At 38.8% G+C, this 21,765-nt stretch overlaps 1 protein-coding gene across 4 annotated transcripts; it reads right to left on the reverse strand.

Moving 5' to 3' along the window:
* Positions 1–2,849: 2,849 nt before the first annotated feature.
* Positions 2,850–20,980, reverse strand: MLH1 (mutL homolog 1). 4 transcript variants are annotated; one of them, XM_062497382.1, is made up of 19 exons: positions 20,874–20,980; positions 19,613–19,703; positions 19,385–19,483; positions 17,574–17,647; positions 16,429–16,501; positions 16,069–16,160; positions 14,724–14,766; positions 14,005–14,093; positions 11,671–11,783; positions 11,005–11,098; positions 10,318–10,471; positions 9,236–9,594; positions 8,315–8,463; positions 6,750–6,858; positions 5,970–6,033; positions 5,243–5,407; positions 4,241–4,333; positions 3,756–3,869; positions 2,850–3,239 (listed from the first exon to the last, which is right to left on the reverse strand). In XM_062497382.1, the coding sequence occupies exons 1-19, from the start codon at positions 20,978–20,980 to the stop codon at positions 3,072–3,074; spliced, it is 2,250 nt and encodes a 749-aa protein (XP_062353366.1). In that variant the 3' UTR covers positions 2,850–3,071. The 4 variants fall into 4 exon arrangements, with proteins under 4 accessions (XP_062353366.1, XP_062353383.1, XP_062353375.1 ...); XM_062497399.1 differs by lacking the exon at positions 5,243–5,407; XM_062497391.1 differs by lacking the exon at positions 4,241–4,333.
* Between the last annotated feature and the right edge of the window lie 785 nt (positions 20,981–21,765).

Consider the following 21,765-nt stretch of genomic DNA (forward strand, 5'->3'; position numbering starts at 1 on the left):
TCCACCTACCTGTAAAACCTGCAAAGTTGACACAAAAACCACAGCGAAATCCTGCCTTCTGGGGGATGTTTCTGCTCTCCTTGGGTAGCCCCAGCTACATCTCCAGAAGAAATTTCCACCAATCTTTCCTGAAAAAAGCTGTTTGCTTTAGATTCTAATACATGTGAGGCGATTGTTCATGTGCAGGCCCGTGGTAATGGACTGAATTGTTTGACATGACTATGACAGCAATGTGACTGTGTGTTCTTTGTAATGTGTTGGGTTTTCTTTTTGTTGGGCTTGAAAATGAGATTGAAGACATTTTATTTCAAGAAGCAGTTTTGAATCAAGGATTTAAAAGGAAAAATAACCCAAGGAAGCTGTTAACCAAAGTAATACCGTTACCTGCTTATCATGTATCTGTGACAGGAATGTTTTGATTGATGATTTATTGCCATGTTAACTTCAAAATAAACTCTGCAAGAAAGGCTTCCTGCATTTTTTTTTATGCAAAGAAAGTCAGTTAAGATGTATCAGATTACTTTGAACTCTGAAATACATATGGATTAGAAGAAAACCCTATTTTGAACTTCATTATGAGTATTTTTCATTTAGTGACAGAAACTTGGCACTATGTAATCAGGTTTCATTAAATGCCAAAAGGAGGAAAAGGAGGAAAAGCACCAAAAGCAGAAGAAAATGAGCATAACTCAGAATATACTTATGATTTTGGGGGTTGTTAATTTTGTGGGGTGTTCAGGATCCCACACAGCAGTATGATGAGCTGGCATTTGTTACACAGCTTGAGAGTGTGCACCAGACTATCATGCCACACTCAACATACAATGTAAGCATGCTTGTGGTAGTCTAGAGATATTTCTGACGTGTACATGTCAGAGTCCAGGTTCTTTTGGATGTTCTACAGGTGGAGCTTTTCATGTTCGATATCAAATTTACTTACTCTATATAATAGGCATTACATGTGAGGAGTGATACAATGATATCCTGAAATCACAAGACAAACACACTAACAAGGGCAAGACACAACAGAATCACAATACAAATACAATTTCCATTAGTAATTCTTATATTCTCCACAATTTCCCCGCCTCCTCATTGCCAGAAGTCATGTGGGCTGAGGCCAGCTGAAGCCAATTTTTCACTTCAGATTTCATTTGCTGGGCTGGCTGGCTCAGGAAGACATGATGCTCCAGTAGTTATCCCATTGCCAAGACTGTCATCAAAGAGGGGAAGCAGAAGGAGGATGCTTTCTGGAACAATGTGGTTTTCTACTGAGAAACTCCCACTCTTTTGAAGCTGGCATGTCACAGGTAAGAAGGTCAGCATCTGCACTTGGCACCCCTGAAATATATTAGGTTACACATCCCCCTGTGTTATACTTTACTTGACGCCAGCAGATGCCCATCTTGAGAGGACTTGTCTCTTTGGATTCTGTCCTGGTTTGAAAAGCCAGGTATCTGCTATGGAAGGCAGGAGCCTCTCTTGAAATGAAAAATGTAAACTCCTTCTCTCTGAATTATTATAATTTTGAAATCTAGGATCTCTCAGGCAAAGATATGGGAATAGGAGTAACAGTTCTTTACTAGGAAAATTAAAATAAAAATGCAGTAATGCAAAAAAAACCCACCGACAGAGTCAGAATACAACCTGTTGGTCAGGGTGTTGTTAGCAGTCTGAGTAAATGGTGGCTGCAGCCCTCCTGGAGTGACTGATGTGGTTCTGTTGAAGCAATGATCCTCAGAAGGATGTGTTTTCCTCTCAAGGTCTAGTCGTGGTGTAGATGGACTTGGTCTTCCTCTGGGAATCCAGTGGAAAAAGGCTGCCTTGGTGTTCTAAATCTCAGATTTTTACCTAGGTAGGAAATATTTGGCTCCTCCCCCTGGGTGGAGCATCTCACAATGGGATGATGTAATTTTATCAGTCATGCAGTAAGACTTAGTGGCCCATTAACAGAAGATATCCCCCTGGGCAGAGGACTGGTCCTGGAAGAGATAAAGAAAACTGCCCTACTTGGTTTTAACAGCTGGCCTGTTAACAGAGGATATTTCCCCTGGACTTAGTGAGGAATGGATCATGGAAGAGATAAAGAACTCTACCTGGTTTCAACAGATGGTGTTAGAATACATACTTCTGGTTACATCTTGCATTGCAGCCTAAGACAGACTCCTATCAAACTCCTGCCTTTCATGAGTATTTCTCAATAAGAAATAAGGCAGGGTTCAGGACCTCAGCAATACAAGAGGATTAATGCTTCTGCTTGTACCAGCTGCTTTCAAGTGGAACAGAAATCTTTATAGTGCATAAATGAAGCTTGCTTTCCTTTTTGATTTGGATGTTTGATGCCTCTTGGACTTAAAAAATGTTTTCCCTGTTGGGACACAGCCTTGAAAGTACCGGATCTCTCAAGCCCTACTCATTAAATCAGAGACAATGAATATTATGTGTGCATGCTCATTTAATAACATTTAATGCCAGAACATTCCCATTTCTATTCTCTGACTCCTTGGTTAAAAGAGAAGGGGTTTGTCTTATTTCAGGAAGGGCCCTGAAATATTACAAGACTAACTCCTGCAGTAACAGATGATTTAAAGTGCTTTGCATGTGCACTCACATTGCAGGTACTGTCAAGACAACCATCACACTTAAAAATGCAGGTAAATCACACAAAAAATGCAGGTAATCTAGTTTGATTTCCAGAGGCAAGCGAAGCTAAAGCATTCACATTTCAACTAAAGTGAGCTCTGTCTTCTTCCACAATCACTTAACACAGAATATTTTCTTCAGTAGAAGTGTATTCTGTTAGCAGTTTGGTTAATAGGGAAACTCAGAGTGTAAATGGAGATTTTATTTTAGGGATTTTCATTTGGTTTAGACACAGCAAAAATGATTTTTTTAATACTTTGATGAACAGAAAGAAAATAGACAATTCACTGTCATGTTAGCAGTTTAGTAGCATACTAAATCCCCTCTTTCTTTCCTCCATCATTATTTCACTTTATCCTCTACTAAGTAAAACTGAAGGTAACATGAATGATGTCTATCTTGAAAAACAGTCTTTAATAACTACTTGCTCAACATCTTTCAAAAACTTTATACAGGTCAGGCAGGTTAGCAAGTTGCAAAATGTTGCCATCTTCTGCAAAGTGTTTAGGAGGTAAAAGATGAGTCCTAAAAGCTTTGTAAAGCACATGTTCCACAGTCCATTTCCATGTTGTTGAACCAGACTCAGAATCTTCATTCTGAAATACAGTAAAACAATGACAAACAAACAGAGATTCTGTTTAACTAGAGGAGAGCACCTCCCAAACTTTACTATGCAAGACTACAGCAATTGTAAAATTCTGCTGGAATTAGGAAAGTTCATTCTATACATTTAATTCTAAGGTCTGTAAAGTCACTTGCAGAATGGTTGAGCTTAACTGATCAATTAGGCAGATATTTAGACACAAACAGGTTGTACTTTTAATTTATATGCATCCTTATTCTTCTACAGCATAAAAATTCATTCCCAACTCAGAGGCCATGGAGGCTTGTAATAACATTAAGTACAATGTCCAAAGTTAAAAGGTTCCCTCAATACCTATAGCACTTCAGAAAATTTAAGCCACTTTCTTTCAGAATCTTGCCACACTGCTACTTGATTCAGTTCCCTGAAAGAGCTGGGATTAGAAGTCTGTATCAGAAAGACCAGAAGTTTCCTGTTTCTGTATGTTGTTAGTTACCCACTCACAGGACTAGTTACAGTATTCTCAAACCTGAGAGTTTGTTGAGTTGGATTCCTCTATTATATACTGCCTTCTGATGGAGTAGAATATGGCTAGTTCTTTACTCAGGCTTTCAAAACACTCCTTTTCTTCATCCCAGTTTACCTGTTACAAAAAAAAAAAAACGAACAAAAAAAAGTAATTTTATAGAATCTGGGTCAGAGCAGTCAGAGACTTTAGATAGAGTCTTAATATGGACAATTTATATTAATGTATTGGCCATTTTTGTCCTGCTAAAGTAAAAGCATAGAATGAAAAAAGAGGATAGGAATTCAGGCTTTTAAATCAAAACAGACAGTCAGTCAGCCAGTAGTTACAAATATAGAGGCAAAGCATAAGTAATCAGCAACCACAGAACACCATCTGGAACACAGTACATTTAAGCTGCGTCAGAAACTGCAAAGTAGGCTGGAATTGCTTAATGCAAAAAAAAAAAAAAGTAATTGTGCATTAATAAAATCATTGAGAGAATATACCTCTGTGGCCAAGCGCAGGATAAACATAGGCAGTCCTTCCAATGGTGGGACATAGTTGTCTATCAGAAATGGTAACCCAGTAAGATTTCCTTCCTGCAAGGCAACATTGCTGCTTCAGTTAAAAAAAAAGCTGCAAATGCACAAAAACTCTTATTTTGACTCTTACTCATATTTTGATTCTTACCAAACTCAGTGAGCCTTACAAGTTTTTAAACCCAATGCCAGGCAGACATTGAACAAAGAGAGTTATTAGTGGTGTTTAATTTCACAAGACATGGATTAAGCCACTCAGCTCAGGGAGTGGCTGAATTCAACCTTCTCCTCTAGCTCTAGGTTACACAGATACCACTTCCCAGGCAAATATCCAAATGGTGTACCTGGGCTTGATGAAGCTGCTCACTTTTGTATAAAGGGATGTCTTAAGCCACACAAAAAAAGGCACATTGAAAGCCACAGTGGTGCTGCAGCCCTGTCTGACCTGAGAGCTGGATAAGATGCATACTTTGTTGATTAAGAGATCTGCACTCTAGTTATGGAAGCAATGACTAAATCATAGATTGCCCAGAGAGAGGTGTGGAGTTCCCCTCACTGGAGATATTCAAGATCCATCTCCATCTGGATAGAATCCTGTGCTCCATGGATGACCCTGCCTGAGCAAGGAGGCTGGAACAGATGACTCACTGTGGACCCTGGCAACCCAACCCATTCTGTGACTTGGTAACTAATTAAACAGAAACTTCATGTAGCACCCTTCTCAAAGGCAGTGTAAATCCTGAGCATTTTAAATGAAAGAGTTATGCCACCTAAAATCTTACTGGAACTAGTACTTAGTGATGGTAAGCACTGCAAGCAAACTACTGCAGTTATCTGCAGTATGTCACCAAAACATAGAATTATGGAATCATTTAGATTGGAAAAGACCTTTATGATCCTATCCAACCATAAACCTAACACTGCCAAGTCCACCATTCATTTACTGTCAGAATTAAGAGCTGCAGTCACCTCATCAATTTCAAGAGAGAAATAATCTTTCAACATTTCAGTTTTCTTTTTCAAAAACTCCACAATGTACTCAGCAAGCCCTTCTTTTGGGCCATCTTCTTCTGTCCAGCCACTTTCAGGATCCTCTAAAGCAAGCATTGAAAGCTCATATAAAGGAGCTGGCTCCTAAAAATGAAAAAGGAAAACTTTCGTTAATGATCAGCATACTATTGGAAATCTGTGACTTCTTCCTTCACATACTAATTAATTGTAATACACTATGGCCTGCAGAACTAACAGTTCTGTTTATCATAACCAAGCTAAAAACATATTAATTTCTTTCTTCTTTTTCTACAGTCCACAATCCCACTGAGCACTGTGATATTTTACAGAATAAACACTGGCAATCAACACTGTATTTCTGCAGAGGGTATATTCAAAGTAATTATTTGTCGCAATGTAATGAGCAACAGCAAAACTTGGTGAGTAACTACAACTGATACTAATAACAAGCAGCCAAGATGACAATCTAACAGTAACAGCTACAAAATTACTACAATTAAAAAAAAACCCAGCTACAAAATTTTCTACATTCTGGTCTTACTGATAAACAAAACAACATTCCTGTAGTGGACAAAAGCCTGACTATGCAACCAAAACTATACATTTGTCTGAAAGGACAGATATATTGTATATACATTTTTTAAAAAATATTTTCCTACAGGATATACTGTAAAATTATACTTACAGACAACCTTAAGACTCCAAAGTTTGCGAAGTCATAAATAAGTATTTGGTAGAAGAGTTCTTGACTAAATTGAAGCACAACAATTAATTATATAGACAGGACTGCATATCTCCAAGTTACCATAATTAAAAGGGGAAAGTAAGGATCATCCTGGAAACATCAAATATACATATCCAGTCCTATTAATAAAGATCTTACATACTCAAGTATCAACTAGCTATAAATTTATTGCCTGATAATTTATATTTCAACTTTTTTACTCCTTTACTGCACTGTAAGAAATGCAAAGGAATTGGGAAATTAATAGACATGTCTATCTCAAGTCTATTCTCTGATTTGTTACAAAAATTTATGTAGCTGGCCCTAGGGCCAGCTGTAGGGCACAACCATGTTCTGCAGATACTCTTAACTAAACTGGATACAATGTTCTCCAGTACTTTTCTGAAGCCTCTGCTTTATACAATGTGCTATAGATGATCCTGCAGCGAATCATGATGATCATAGATCATCTAGATCATCATGAAGCAAGAAGTGTTTCCCTTCCCACTGTCTGTGAGCACACAGTACAGTAGTTGGCATTTTAATTACAGAGATTCCCTGCAACTTTTCCCAAGTGTGCCAGACACACTTGTTTCCACAGTTCTGATTGGACTCCTTAATCTTTAGTCTTACGACTTTTCACATGCAACAGGAGAAAAATATTGTTTTCCCTGTCATTTCCTTCCAATTAGCTTCACAACTGGTACTTACTTCAGCTGCCAACAGGTCTAACTCTTTTACCTGAGTTTTGTTGTATTGAGAAGGTACAGTTTTGTCTGGTGTTGGGCCAGAGCCCACTGAGGACTGACACAACCAACAAATGAGTGCTCATGTAGCATCTCTTGAAGTTCTGAAACAACAGAGAGGTGGGGAAGAAACAAAAAAACTTTATTTCATAGTTATAACCCTGCCCTAATTTATTTAGTTGAGTGGTTTGTGTTTTTGTAGTATGAATGTCTCAGATTACTGTTCAGTCACTCTTAAGACCCCTGCTTCTTCTTATATATCCTTGTATGGCCAATTATTCACAAATTTTGAATTATTAATAACTTTTGTGCAAACTCATACTATTAAAGTGTAAGGGAGAATAGTTATTTAACATTTAAACTACAAATGCAAATTAGATAAAAATAAAATTCAAGTCCCTGTGTTTGAATAGCCTTCCAAAATTAATTTCCAGCCACAGGAGATCGGTGAGGAACACACACATACTTCAAAAACTGCAGGTGGTTTGCAAAAAAAACAGCTTTCCAACACAATCTAGGTATTATTAAACAAAATTCTGGAAGTGTGATAGAATAGGTCCATAATATTTTTTTTCATAATTTCTTCACTTTTCTCTCACAAAGTAACTTTAAAAAAAAAAAATATATATATATATATATATCTATATATCTATATCTATATATCTATATATATGAGTGAGAAAGCTGGGAAAGGTATGAGAAGTAAGAGTTCATTTTAGGCATTCCACAAAAAAAAATTCACTAGCTGCCATCCTTGGGAGCAGCTTTGTTACAGTTGCTTGGCACTGCAGTCACAGCATATTACAAAGCACTATGGTCCCTTAATTCCACTATTATATTTTCTAAAGTAATATAACAGACTAAGAAAAGATTTCTCTCTTTCCAAAGTCTCTTTAAGGTATTTCTTATAGATGTGAAGATGAGACACAATATTAGGCAGCTTCACAAGTTTTATCCTGCATTTTGAAACATTTTTTAATATTTTAAGGTTCAGGGACAACTCTTTGATTTCAGTATTTAAACAGTGACAATCAGATATGGAATTACTGAGTCAGAAATACCAGTCTTAACCAAAATGTTTACTGGAGCACAAGTAAAGTGAAAGTTCATGCTTTCTGAAGTTTAAGATTCTTATCAATTTATAGAAAAGTTATTTATTGCAGATGTCTGTGTGGAGAGTTCCCAATTCTTACAACCAGAAAAATCAAAATAAATCCAACAAAAGCCCCAGAATGTGAGATTCCTAGCATTTAGACATATGAGTCAGTGCAAGCTGCCTTCAGAGGCAACTGACTTGATGTAAACACCCTAAAAGAATCACAAATCTTTTACCTTTGTCTAAAACAACTCTTAACAAAAAAAGAGAGTGTTTTACAAGTCTCACCATTTCATGTAAGTGGGACAGATGCAAATAAAAATGAAAAGCAAAAGCTTTTGTTAAAAACTTGCTTAGCATGACAGTAAGTTCACTGGACCTCCTTTTAAATACTTTTTCTGATTTCAAACAGTCATATTTAGTTGGTGGAATAACAGTCATTTTAAGAAACAAGTCTTGATTACTTGCATGTGCCTGGTTACTAATTTCCTCCTGGAGAGTCAACACACTGGTCAAGTTGATAATTCTTCTTCTAGGGGTACAGGCAGCAGTCATGTTCTTTCTGGTGTAATTTTTCTCCAATTCTACATCCATGTCTTCCCATGGTCTCTTCCTGCAATACCAAAACAAAAGGAATTATGTTCAATTCTATCACTTAGGCCAACACAGCAACAGATGAAATCTCAATTCACATGCTCTATGTTAACACAGGAAATGCAGATAGTTTCCCAGAAAGACAATTTTATTTCGCTTCTGAGGAATAATTTGTTAGGAAAGGCTAGTTGAGAACTTTAAGAGACTTTGTGACACTAATATCAATCACATCAGGCAACCCTTGCTTAAGCACCTAGCAAATTTGGCTCTAAAGAACACATCAAAAATGTTGATATTTTCAATTATTTTCTTTTCCATGCCCATTTTTCTGTAATACTGGGGAGAGGGAATCAGATTCCCTCAGAAGACTTTGGCATCTTGTAACAGCTCCTGCAGGAGCTATAAAACTTTATAGCACTTTAGTCTTTACTAGAGTAATGTAATCAAATTCAGTGATGTAGTTTCTATCCTGCACAAAATGGAGGCTTCCAGAACAAAACAGACTGGTATGATCTCCATAAACTAATGCTGTTATTTATACTGCTTCCTGGCTTTCAGCATGCATAGAAATCCTATTCCAGTCACAAAATTTATCACAAGTTATGTAGTTTACAGTTCACAGACCAGGATTAATTTCTCAATAAAATGTCATGAAAAGTTATTCTAGAGAATTTTTCCCTTCTCGAAAAGCAGAAGTCCAAAGAGATCAGAAAAATTCATAGTTTCAGGGCCATGCCATGCCACGAAATAAATAGGTAGCCTCACACCAGTTCAGGAAAGGTGGGACTTACCGAGAAGGCAAAGTCTGAGGAGAAAAGTGTTCACTCTCACTCAGCCCCCCAGGCTTCACTGTATCCTCCTGAACATCAGCTATTTCAACCAGGTCACTGAGGTCTTGCATTTCAGTATCCTGGGGCCTGCCTGAACTCTCTGGAGGTCTTGCATTAACCTCTGTTATCACTTCAGTGGGGCCTGCACTTAGGGGATTGTTCACTGCCTGAAGAAAAGCATCCAGTTTCTGCTCTCGGGAATCAGTGCGGACCATCTGATGCGCATAAACTTTATCACTGGTTCCCTTGGTAATCACAGAAGAGTTTGCTGCTGATTGTACAACCCCACTGGAAGAGCAGTCAACCCCTGGAAGCAATGTCTTCACTCAGACACCAGAAAGCAAAGAGAAGAGATTGAACAAGAAAAAAACAATCAGGAAGGTAAGTCACACTTCTCATAGTATCTTACTGCTCAGAGGCAAATGTGAAACCCCCAGCAACATAGTGTCAACTGCTTAAAAGGCCAACAGCTTTGCACTTGCTATCCACATAGAGTGAATGTCATCATCTTAGCAGTTAAAATCATTAGTTACCATTCCTTTTTCTCAACAGAAAAAATCTTAAAGGTCAAAAAAACACAAGGAAATTAGTTTGTAAAAAAATTATAGTAATTCTTATGCTATGCTTTACATAAAGAGAGAGTATCTTATGGAGTTTCTTCTGGTAAGATTAAATCCAAAGTGTTATCAAATATACAGAACAGTTTCCTCAATCACATCTTCACATAAACCAGGGCAGAATAAAACAATTATTTTCCACATGTGAAGGCTAACAAACTTATAAAATCAAGACAATTTATCAGGTACTTGACAGAAATGTACTTAAAATGTTCTCACACTTTTTTTCTCTTTTCCCATATTGTTAAAACTGGTATATTTAAGTACCAATATATTAAAGTGCTCTGGAAAGAGAGCAAGGATCTAAAGGTAGCAGTACAACACTGATAAATGCCATATCAATGAAGATTTTACTACTGAACAGAGTATATTATCCTTGATCATTAAAATAATGCAGAACTGCCATCACCTCATAGATGTTCTCACCTGAGTGAAATACATCCTTGAGGAATTAGAGCCCAATAACTTGCTCTCTACATGTTGTTGCACACGCTCCAGAATACTGTCTTCATGAAGAAAATGGACTTCGTGTTTTGTAGGATGCACATTCACATCTACATTCTGGGGGGCTATTTCCAGGCTGGAAAACATTTTAAAAGAAGTTAACCTAAAATATCCCAGGAATGGCAGAGAAAGCAAAAACTGTTTACAAGGTGACAAAATTAGTCAGGCTTGGGGATGTTATTCCATACAAAGAAGTCAAAAAGATCCTGAAACATGCTGAAGTGATGTTACAGTCAGACTTACTTAGAAAATTAAAAAATGATCCAAAATCACTCACCAAAATGAGCTTACATAGGTATGCTTAAACCAACCTCTCCATTTTACAACTACAAAAACACACTTTTAGAGATATCTTTTACTTGCAGTGTCTCACGAATTAATAGGAAAGGACTTCAGCTGAAATTACAGGTACTCACTGCTTCTAAAAATAAGGCCTGTCTTCTTATAGATTTCATTAATGTTATTTAATTATCTCCTGCCTGGAGATTAATTACCTCAAATGCAATGCTTAACACTATCATGAGGAACAGAAATGTCCTTCTAAACCTACTCACCCTAGTTATAGTCTACAAGACAGTATTAAAAGGCTACTTCTTCCTATTACTTTACCTTAAGTATAGAAATGGGTGCATGCTTTTTGGCAAATAAGCAGTGTACACAGTTTCTATGGCTTTGCGCATAGCAGCTGATTCTACCAACCGATCTGAAACACAGAACATAGCAATGTTTCCAAAGAGCCCAGCTACAACACACTGCACAGTGTCCATCTACTCCTTCAGACAAACATAATGCTTTGTGTCCTCAATGGGAATGTGTTATACCCATGTCCCTCCAAGACCTATTTATTCTTCATATAAAATCAGGACTAGACAGTACTTTCTCAGCATGTTTTACACTTAGAAGTATTTTTTCACACAAATACTGAAATAACCAGACTACCTTTTCATTATTTCATACAGTCAGGGTTTGTGGCAACCCATGCCAGTGCTGCTACAGAATGGAGAGATCAGTCTGTGTAAGCTAGCAGGACACGGCCATAACCTTGATACTCCAAAGTTTCTTTAGGTCCAGTCTTAGCTGTTTTCCACTAAATACAGTGCCAAGTGTGATGCACATTACAAATCAAAAAACATTTTAAGATTTACAATTAACTGTAGTATGTAGTCTTAAAAATGTTTTTAAGAATGCTCATGCACTTTGAAGGTCTTAAGAAAGTTTTGTTCTTATTATGTATGCAACATATGACTGTACAAAATGCCTTTTTTTTTAACTTACGGTTTATGAAGAGTAAAAATATACATTTCTTCACAGAGTAGTTTGCATTCGTGATGTAACCTTTCATTTTAAAGGCCAGATTTGCATCTTCACAGCCCACTTCTATGAGTTCCCTATTAAGTTTGACAGAAACACAAACAAAAAAATAATTCTTCTGTTGATATAAATTTTGAACAGTACTCAAAAGCAGTGATATTGTGTTTTGACAGTTGGCAGGGTCAGCACAAAAGACACAGACACCAACTTTAAGGGAGGAGTGTAATTATAGTTCACAACAGCAGAGAAATACAAAAGGATAATATAAGTAATGTACTTAATCATTACTACAAAAGATTGCTTACAGTGATTAAGAAAACACATCACTCCAACACTTTACCCTGACACTTTACCATCATCCAGATCCACACATGAGCTGGGGAGGCCTGGTCACAGTGAAGGACTGGAACCATTCCTAGTAACTGGGAAATCCTACATAGTGTGTGCACACATAGGTGAAGACTACACCTTCACTGGGAGATGTTCCAGCTTTTATATTGTTGAATAAAAAAGCTCACATAACTCTAATGCAGAAACATCTGGTTTCATTCTCCTCTTGGGTTCCACCCAAAGCCTGGCTGGGCTAAGGAGGAACCAAGGGAGTTGGCTTTGACCTCCAAACAAGGTCAGATGTCTGTTTTCTTAGCCTTTTCCATCCTCTAAATATGGAAAGATAAATATGTTCTTATAATACTACATATTTTGTTAATGATCATGTATATTTTTCTAATGAGTAGATACAAATATCATATAACATAAGGTTGGAAGGTTCATCTAAGCGTCAACTTTGGCTTAGGGCCTATTGCTCAAATCTCACTACTTCATATACTGATCTATCTTCTATCACAGTTAATGAAAATATTAGAATTATTTGAGAGCTCAAACATTGATTGCTGGGACACAGTAATTATTTAATCAGAACTGCATAATTTCCTCTTCTTAAGTGTAAAATGGTAATGTTGTATGATTGGAATCTGTAAAATTATCCCCATTATCCTTTTAATACTGTATCATATCACAGTATCCATAGCATTATAATCGATTGATAATTCTAATATGCAATTCATTGTTTAAGTCATTGAAGGAGATTGACAAGAGCACTTCAAAATTGTCTGCAGCCAGGGAAGAACAAACACATTTTTTCTTGGACTACTTTGTCCACTTTTGTCAATATGTCTTGGTGGTCTGTTAAGAAGTCATTGAAATGTAAAAAACTTCTCTCTTGCTCATGCACATAAATTGTAACATTAACTATTTTCATAACAGTTTAAATAATTTTCATAATTCATTAGTCAAGGAAAATCCACTTCGGTAGTTAGTGAGCACAGTTCTTCTCTATGAAGTGTTATGCCAATTTCTAAAGTTAACACAGAACAGACTTAAGGGCTACTTATTTCCAATTCAACCTCAATATAAACCAAATGCCATTTTTATTTGTGTTCAGTTTTAACACCATCTTGAACTGGGTTTATTGTTTGAAAAGAAATTACCAAAACATTACTTTGAAATGGACAATTTATTCTGAACTGTACAAAGGAAAAACTCTTATCAAAGGAGCATCCGTAATAGAAATAAACAAATGCACAGCAAAGAAATACATAGAATACTGCAAACCTCATTACTTAGTAGCCTCTCTATTTTGCTGTGCTTCCTAAAGGTATTTTCATGAATTAGAAGTTACATTCATTAAATGTGAAACTTGACTTCAGTCAGTAACAGAATGAATCAAAGAGACATCCAGCTATTCACAGGACAAATTCATACAATGAATTCTTCACAGCTGAAAGTCTGATAAAGAGAATTTTTCCTAAAATGGCAGATACATCTTCAAAAGATTTTTTTTTTCATTTTTCTATTTGATTTACACAGCTTCAGCTAATGTAGCTTTTGTCAAAATAAGAAACCATAAGATTTCAGAAAAAAATGAGTAACTTAAAAATCTATCAGGTAGCAAACAGTAAGAAGAGATAAGATTTTCATGGTACAAGTAAAGGCAATGAACTTGTAGAGAACACAGGTTCAGGTTGCTGTTTTCACACACAGAAAGTTACAAGCAGGGGGCTCCTATTCAGTGCATTACAGGAATAACTTTGTAACTTTCCTCTTCACTATGGTGCATAAGAAAAGTCACACATTCTGAAAAGAAGGGAGAGCTCTCAAACTGCAGCACTCACTCTTCTCTGAAATTAACTGTGAAAGAAGTAATAAAAGTTATTATAGCCCTTGGTCTTTAAAAAGAAAAGGGAGGGTGATTCACTGGAAAGCTTCATATCAAAAGGAAACTTGACATTAATGTACCTGCTAACAGCATTTCCAAATATGGCCCTAATGTTGTCCACTGTTGAGGCGTTGGATAAGGTTCTAACATCTGACACGGTGTCACCTTGCTAAAGAGAGCAGGAATGAGTATCAATCAAATCACCTTTCTGGAAGAAATTTTAGAAATGCTTTAAACAACAGCATTTCTAAAAAAAACTGCAGGGAATGACATAACATCATTATATTGTTTTGAATTCTTATTTACTTATGTTCAAAAATACATGGATGGTAAATGGCACATGCTCACAAGATCAGCTAGAGTACATCAGACCCACTGAGGCTAGTAACTCCATCCCTGGAAAATGAGGAACACACTAAGTTCAGTAAATAATTCCCTAGAATGGCACAGAACAAAGATAATCTACCCCTGCCTCTTTCATATAGCACTTAGTAACCAAGCTCTCCAGAGAAGCTGAAACAACACATAAAGGTAATCCAAATACAGCACTGACCACATAGAATCCTCCAAACTCCTGACAAATATACTTTCGTCCTGTTCACTTCTAACTGATGTGCTTTCTATCCAAACTGTACCAACATACCCTTCAACATTTCAGTATAAGGGAAGGCTCTCTGTGCTGTTCCTGTTGCAAAAGATGCAGTGCATATTTTCTGGCATTTTCAGATATACACATTATGTATATACATACAGGCACAAACAGACACACAGTGAAGTTACAAAGACTTTATTTACACACCTTTTTAACTGAAAAGCTAATGCCTGAGTTATGGATGGCATACCTGAAAAACAGATAAATGTAAGTCTGCAGTATGTGGAACAAAAGGCAATTGTTTCCTCTGGTTGCTGAAAAGGGGAAGGTTGCTGTAATGGGGGCAAGGAACTTTACTTCCTGTTAGACAGTAATGCAATTTGAGCCAAGTTGTGCTTTTGCAGACTGAACACCTAAAAAAATCCAACAGTGTGTCCTATTTATAACTCAACTGTAAACATAAATTCAAGGACCGACTTCTACAGGCCTGTTTTTTCAGTTTCACTTTACAGGTTTAACTAAAAAACCCATCAAAACATCCTCAGTATAACAAAATCAAGTCTCAACTACTATGGAAAAGCATCTGAATGATGGCTGGCCCGCCCTTCTAACGTCCCCTACCCAGACAGTTCAGCTATCTGTAATCCCACAGCCACAAAATCTTGGCTCAAAATTCTAGGGAAATTACTGCACTGAGAGATAAAACACACCACAGAACCTTGCAAGATGAGAAATGTAAAAACACAGACAAAGATTAGACTGCTGTGACTGTGAACTCAAAAATCAAGAGGAAAAAAACCCCCAAAATTAAGTAATAGAAAAATCCCAATGAAAAAAGATGAACTGGAGGGCCATAACTCAGCAAGATTTCAGATCACCCTGTTCAACAGAGCAGCAGGATCTGACCCTCCACCTCCTGGCTGACGTCTGCCTAACCCATTAAAGACTCTCAAATAGTTTATTTGGGGAATAGGCTAAAAACCTTGGTATACTGTCTTGCTACTCTTTGCTACGTTTTATGTCTTCTGAAAGTGCAAAGCAATTATTTTGCTTAAATTGTGCAGACCCTGCTTGCAAAACCTCTGCACACTATGGAAGACTACAGCAGTGGCAAAAGATGCAACCAAGTGGCCCAAGAAGGGAACGTGCAACAGCTAAAGTGATATTACTCCTTTCTGGGGATGTTAAGTTGCCATTCAACTTTTCTGTATTCAGCCAAATCTTAATGCTCCTGAGCAGTTTTTACATTAATTCTATTCAGCCCAGGTACATTAAAAAGTTCACTCGTTCAAGTCCATCACCATTTCTTTGCTGGAATTCTTACAAATAATTAATAGTCACAGATAGAACACACTACTTCCTATCTGGATTTTTCACATCAAATTGGAGGGACTGTTTATCTGACACTGAACACTAACAAACAGTTTAAAAAACTGTAACAAAATCACCACCAACAACAAAATGACACCAAACACAGTTGCCAGTCTCTCTAAAAAACCCCAGTAATCCCCACGGCAGTATATAAAATTGGGAGCCTCCTATTTTAGTTTACCTGCTAACAACTTCTAGTATTTTTGCATATTCTTCGTTTGGATTCTTTAAAGCCTTCCTCCTCGTATTTACATTGTAAAAGAGATCTTCAACCTACAGAGAAGAGGTTCATAATAAAAAGAAATTTAAAAATTCTCTCTTACTATAGAATTAATCTCAATCCATCTTGTCAATTTTTATTTTATAGATAAAATTACTGAGAATACTTTGGTTCTGAAAACCAACATTCAGTTTATTCCTTAACTCCCTAGGTACACCTACCAAACTGCAACTTCAGAGATGATACTTTTATGTACCTTACAATGTAATTGGTGCAAGGGGAACAGAAAAGGAACAAGAGAGTACAGGCACAAAAACCTACCATGATCTGAGTTCCTTGGTTTCCAGCACAGGGCTTTGGAGGGGCTTTGATTTTTCCATCACTGTAAGTAGCTCTAGGCAGAAAATAAAAAGTTATCAAGCATCCAGATTTAGATGTGGAGGGGAAACATGGACAGAAGAAAACAAAGGATGAAAACAAAAGAAATCTCATCATTGCCACACTCCTCCCAAAGAATTTGGGACACTAAGAATTAGCTTCCTCTACCTTTCTGCTAGACTACAACTATCTTCATTGATTGTAAAAGCCAGAGGGGGAGGGAATAATAACAGAGAAAAGGAGGCAGATCATGGCATATGCGTTTTGAAATCATATTACTGTGACTTTTTCTCTAAAGGCAGGATTACTGCATTTTTTTCTTTTTTAATAGCTGATATGGCCTAATAACAACTCTCCCACTAACCTTTACACTTCAGTTATGCTAACAAGAAATTCTTGACTTTAGTCTAAGATCTGTTTCCCATGACACTAACAGGATTTTGAGCATAGGAGATTTCTGACCCACGTAGGTCTTTCAGCAAGTTATAGAGAAGCATATATTCAAAGGACAGACTTTTCTTTCCCTCTAACATACCCTATATATTTAATGCAAGAAAGACCATAATCACACAATATTTTGAAAAACCAAGATTCAGAACATCTCTCCCACTCCCTTTTCCTAAAAGTAGTTAAGAAATTAATGGAAAAGCTTGTAATTTAGATTAAGTTTTCAAAAGAATATTCAAAACTCTTTTTGGATAAGATAAAACACCTATCATATTGTAAAGACACAATAACAAACTAAGCTATAAGTTCCTGTGCTGAGACTTGTGAAATTTGCTAGACATGATGCCCATAATATATATACAATTTTTTATCCTGAAATGGAGGAAAAGACAAAGGTTTAAGCTACATTAGCTATTAGAAATAGAAGTTCTTTCACGATTTCCTGCCCACCTCCACCAATTTTAAAATACATTACTAAGCTAAACCTTACCTTTACAATTTGAAAAAATGTATTTTCTCACATTCCAAGTCTTTTTGATACCTGCCCTTACCATACCCTCCTCCATAATAGGAGTTCTGAAATTGATACATCTGTTTGTTACTGCATGCAGCAGAAGACACCTGGATAATAGGGAGCATACCTGAATGCACACTTTGCATCAGCTGTTTTAGTTGTTACTGTAACATGGGCAACATGACTGATGCTAGCCAAGGCCTAGGAAAAGAGAAAGCATCTTTGTAAACCTTGCTCTGGAGAACGCTGAGGCATGTCCACACTTTCAAGACCATAATTAAATTTCAGTATACCACTTGCAAGTAATAAATAAAAATCCTTAAAAAGAAATCGCAGGTCAGTAAAGCTTGAACAAATTTTTGTATATATAATACTAAACAGCCGGTAATTTTATCCAGGAGATCCTTCTTGTTCCCTAATATTTTGTTATCTCTGATTATGCAAGTGGCTAACCATGTAGTGTAACTAAAAGAAATTTGCAAAATTATTACAGTTCTGTCTGTCCTGGGGTGACTTAATCATCTTGAATTGTATCCCCATGCATCTGTTTAGCCCAGAAATAAGTTTTGTACCTTTAAGGCTGGATTTGAGAGTGAAGGGGGAGGGAAGGAGAAGTGGTGGAATGTCTGAGGCGGCTGTTTGCACAACACAGAGATAGGAGTTTCATTGCTTCTTCTCCTGGACTGTGTCACTGTGGTGGACCATGGGAGAGAGCTCTCCTTTGCTTTTAATTAGTTTTTGACTAACTGAAGCAGAGAAGTTCCCCGGACAGTTTTTTTTTCCTTTTTTACTGGAATTATTGAACCTGCTCTGGACTGGGGACCTGGGGGAGCACCGGGAGCTTGCACCTGCAGCCCACCGGGGCCTGGCCTAGCCAGCAGCATTTTCCAGCGCCAGAGGGACTGATAACAGATGGAACCAAGCTACCACCCACAGGAGAGAGACTTTCTGAATGTGTCATCTCTTCAGTGTGGTGAGAGGTTTTGTTGTTCAGTATTGGTCATTTTTCACGCTGGGTAGTGCTTTGCCTGTTGAATAAACAAGATTTTTCTACTTCTCTCTGAGGAAACTTCTTCCAGAACCGGCTGGGGAAGAGGCTCCTTGGGTTCGCTTCCTGGGGGGGGACCCTAAACCAGAACAGTGCCTTTTTCTTTTTCATGTTAACTAGAAAGCAGCTGGAAGGTTTTAGCTGTTACTCTCTCACTCCTGGCAAGTCTCTCTTTTGACTGTAAGTAATATTACAAAGTTAGGTCACAATGGTTTTCCTGAAAAACTCAATGGACATGTCTACACTGATGAAACCAGCCTCAGGACCAGACTCCACTGGCTGTGGAGATGATTATGTTGAAAGTGTGTGAGGAGAGGATCCAAGCAGTCTGCTCTCTGGGGCATGTGAGGATCTATGTATCAGAGCACAGGACGCACCTATACCTTTGTAATCCAGAGGGGAAAACTAAACTCATCCTTGACTGTTCTTCCAGAGTTTAGATACAGTCTATAAGAGTATGAAGAACCAGGATATCTAAGGGGTCAGAGATACCAACTTTGTCTAACAGCAAAAATAAATCAAGAACTTTGTACATTTTGTACATTTAGTTTTAAGTGTGCTATTTAGACAAAAGTCTGACATCAAAGATTCACCTTCCACTCAAATCTTCCACAGTCTTTTACCTGTAGGTTCCTGAACCATCATTTGACAGGCTTTGTTTCAATTAAAAAAAAATCTTATTCCAGAAAGCAAAAAGAATATATACCTCCCTATAGGCATCCACCTAAGCTTGAAAGACACTGAAATATATTTTGAACTATATTCACACAGCAGACTCTCTCAGAAAACAGAAGCTTCTGTAGAGAGTACCAGTAATGTGACACTATGTACAACCCACTACAGTAGAGTAACAACAATGAATAGTTTCAAAACCTTGATGAAGAGCTTACCTCGCCCCTAAAACCATATGTAGAAATACTAGCCAAGTCTTCAAATTTTTGCAGTTTACTTGTAGTAAATCTCTCACATACAATGTTGAGATCTTCTTTCTGTGTGAAAGGGACAAGGAACACACATTTCCAAAGTTTTTTCAAGATTAGAAACACTTATAAATTGAAATAATTTTTAAAAAGGTAGTATTAAACAGCAGCATACACCTGATAATTTTGTTTACTTACTCTGATACCACAGCCATTATCTTGAACCTGGATGAACTTCAGACCACCTTCTTTAACTATTACCTGGATACTTGTAGATTTAGCATCCAAACTGCAGAAACCAAGAAAACAATTTCAATCCCAGAGCTCTGTTTAGTATTTTTATGACCTGGATGAGGGGATTGAGCGTAGTCTTATTCAATTTGCAGATGACATCAAGTTGGGCAGAAGCACTGATCTGCTGGAGGGTAGGAAGGCTCAGCAGAGGGATCTAGACAGGCTAGATTGATGGGCTGAGGCCAATGGTATGAAGGGTAACAAGATGAAGTGGCAGGTCCTGCCCTTGGGTGACAACAACCCCATGTAGCGCTACAGGCTGAGGGAAGAGTTGCTGGAAAGCTGCCATGTGGAAAATGATCTGGGGGTGCAGCTCTAACATGGGCATGTGCCCAGGTGGCCAAAAAAGCCAATGACATCCTAGCTTGTATCAACAACAGTGTGGCCAGCAGGACCAGGGCAGTGATTGTCCCCCTGTATTCAGCAGTGGAGAGGCCACACCTCAAATTTCATGCTCAGTTTTGGGCCCCTCTCTACAAGAGAGACGTTGTGGTGCTGGAGCATGTCCAGAGAAGGGCAAAGGAGCTGGTGAAGGGTCTGGAGCACAAAGCTGCTGAGGAGAGGCTGAGGGAGCTGGGTGTGTTTAGCCTGGATAAAAGGAGGCTCAGGGGTGACCTTATTGCTCTCAACTCCCTGAAAGGAGGTTGTATCAAGGTGGGGGTTGGCCTCTTCTCCGAAGGAACAGCTCAAGAGGAAATGGCCAGAAAGGGTGGTCAAGCATAGAATAGACTGTCCAAGGAAGTGTTTGAGTCGCTAACCCTGGAGGTATTGAAAATACCAGAAGATATGGTGCTTAGGGACATGGGTTAGAGGTAGATTGGGAGTGGTAGGTTAATGGTTGGACTTAACGTTATCTTGGAGGTCTTTTCCAACCTAAATGATTCTATGAATTATTAACCTGGCACCGAAAGCGAACAATTCATAAGTTTCTCAAACAACAACAGCACAAGCCGGAACACAAACGCAGACAGGAACACGGCTTTCCAAGCGGAGCGTCCTCCCGTGCGTTCCGTACGAGCATACACAGGTACCGCCCCTCCTCGGCACCCGGGCTCCCGCTCGCCCCTCGCTGCACGCCGGGGCCGAGACGCGGTGTCAACCCCGGCAGAGCCCCCCCGCCCCACGCAGTGCGGCTGGGCTGCGGGAGGGGCGGACCCCGCGTTACCAGTTTTCGATCATCTCCTTGATGACGTTGGCCGGCCTCTGGATCACCTCGCCGGCGGCGATGCGGTTGACCACGGCTTCATCCAGCCGCCGGATCACGCTGTCCATGGGCGCCGCCCGAGAGAGAGGCCGCGCTTTCGCCGTGGCCGGGCGGGAAGCAGGGCGGAAGGGGAGGGGCGCGCCCCCTGGCGGCGGGAGGCCGCGATGCGGAGCTGCAGAAGCGCCGCGGAGGTCGGGACGCGCCGCGGAGGTCGGGACGCGCCGCGGAGGTCGGTGTCCGCCCCGGACTTCCTGGGGCACAACAGGCTGTGCCTGAGCCAGCAGGGCCCTTGGGACCTAGAAGCCCGGTGATATCCTGGAGTACACTGCCAGCCGGTCGAGGGAGGTGACCCTGCCCCTCTACTCTGTTCTGGTGAGGCCATATCGGGAGTGCCATGTCCAGTTCTGGGCTTCTCAGTACGAAAGAGGCATGGAGCTCCTGCAGCAGATCTAGCAGAGGGCAACAAGGTTGACTGAGGGACTGGAGCATCTTTCTTACAAGGACAGGCTGAAGAAACTGAGCCTGTTCAGCCATGAGATGATGAGATGAGATGAGATGAGATGAGATGAGATGAGATGAGATGAGATGATGAGATGAGATGAGATGAGATGAGATGAGATGAGATGAGATGAGATGAGATGAGATGAGATGAGATGACTGCAATTGGACCTCATTAATGTGTATAAATGCCTAAAGGGTGGGTGCCAAGGAGATGGAGCCAGGTTCTTCTTGGTGCAGCCAAGCAATAGGATGAGAAAGGCAATGGGCACAAACTGATGCACAGGAAATTCCACTTGAATATGAGGAAGAACTTCTTTACTATGTGGATGACCAAGTACTGGAACAGTCTGCC

This window comes from Cinclus cinclus, chromosome 1 (assembly GCF_963662255.1).
Source record: "Cinclus cinclus chromosome 1, bCinCin1.1, whole genome shotgun sequence".
In the NCBI taxonomy this organism is placed as follows: Eukaryota; Metazoa; Chordata; class Aves; order Passeriformes; family Cinclidae; genus Cinclus; species Cinclus cinclus.

What these genes read in the sequence shown, in the direction of transcription:
- MLH1 (XM_062497382.1), bottom strand. Translation starts at nt 20,980, where the DNA reads ATGGACAGCGTGATCCGGCGGCTGGATGAAGCCGTGGTCAACCGCATC. An exon ending in ACCAAGGAACTCAGATCATG is followed by an intron (nt 16,161 to 16,428) that starts GTAGGTTTTTGT and finishes TCTTCTCTGTAG; the next exon opens with GTTGAAGATCTCTTTTACAA. An exon ending in ATACTAGAAGTTGTTAGCAG is followed by an intron (nt 14,767 to 16,068) that starts GTAAACTAAAAT and finishes TCTGTTTTTCAG; the next exon opens with GTATGCCATCCATAACTCAG.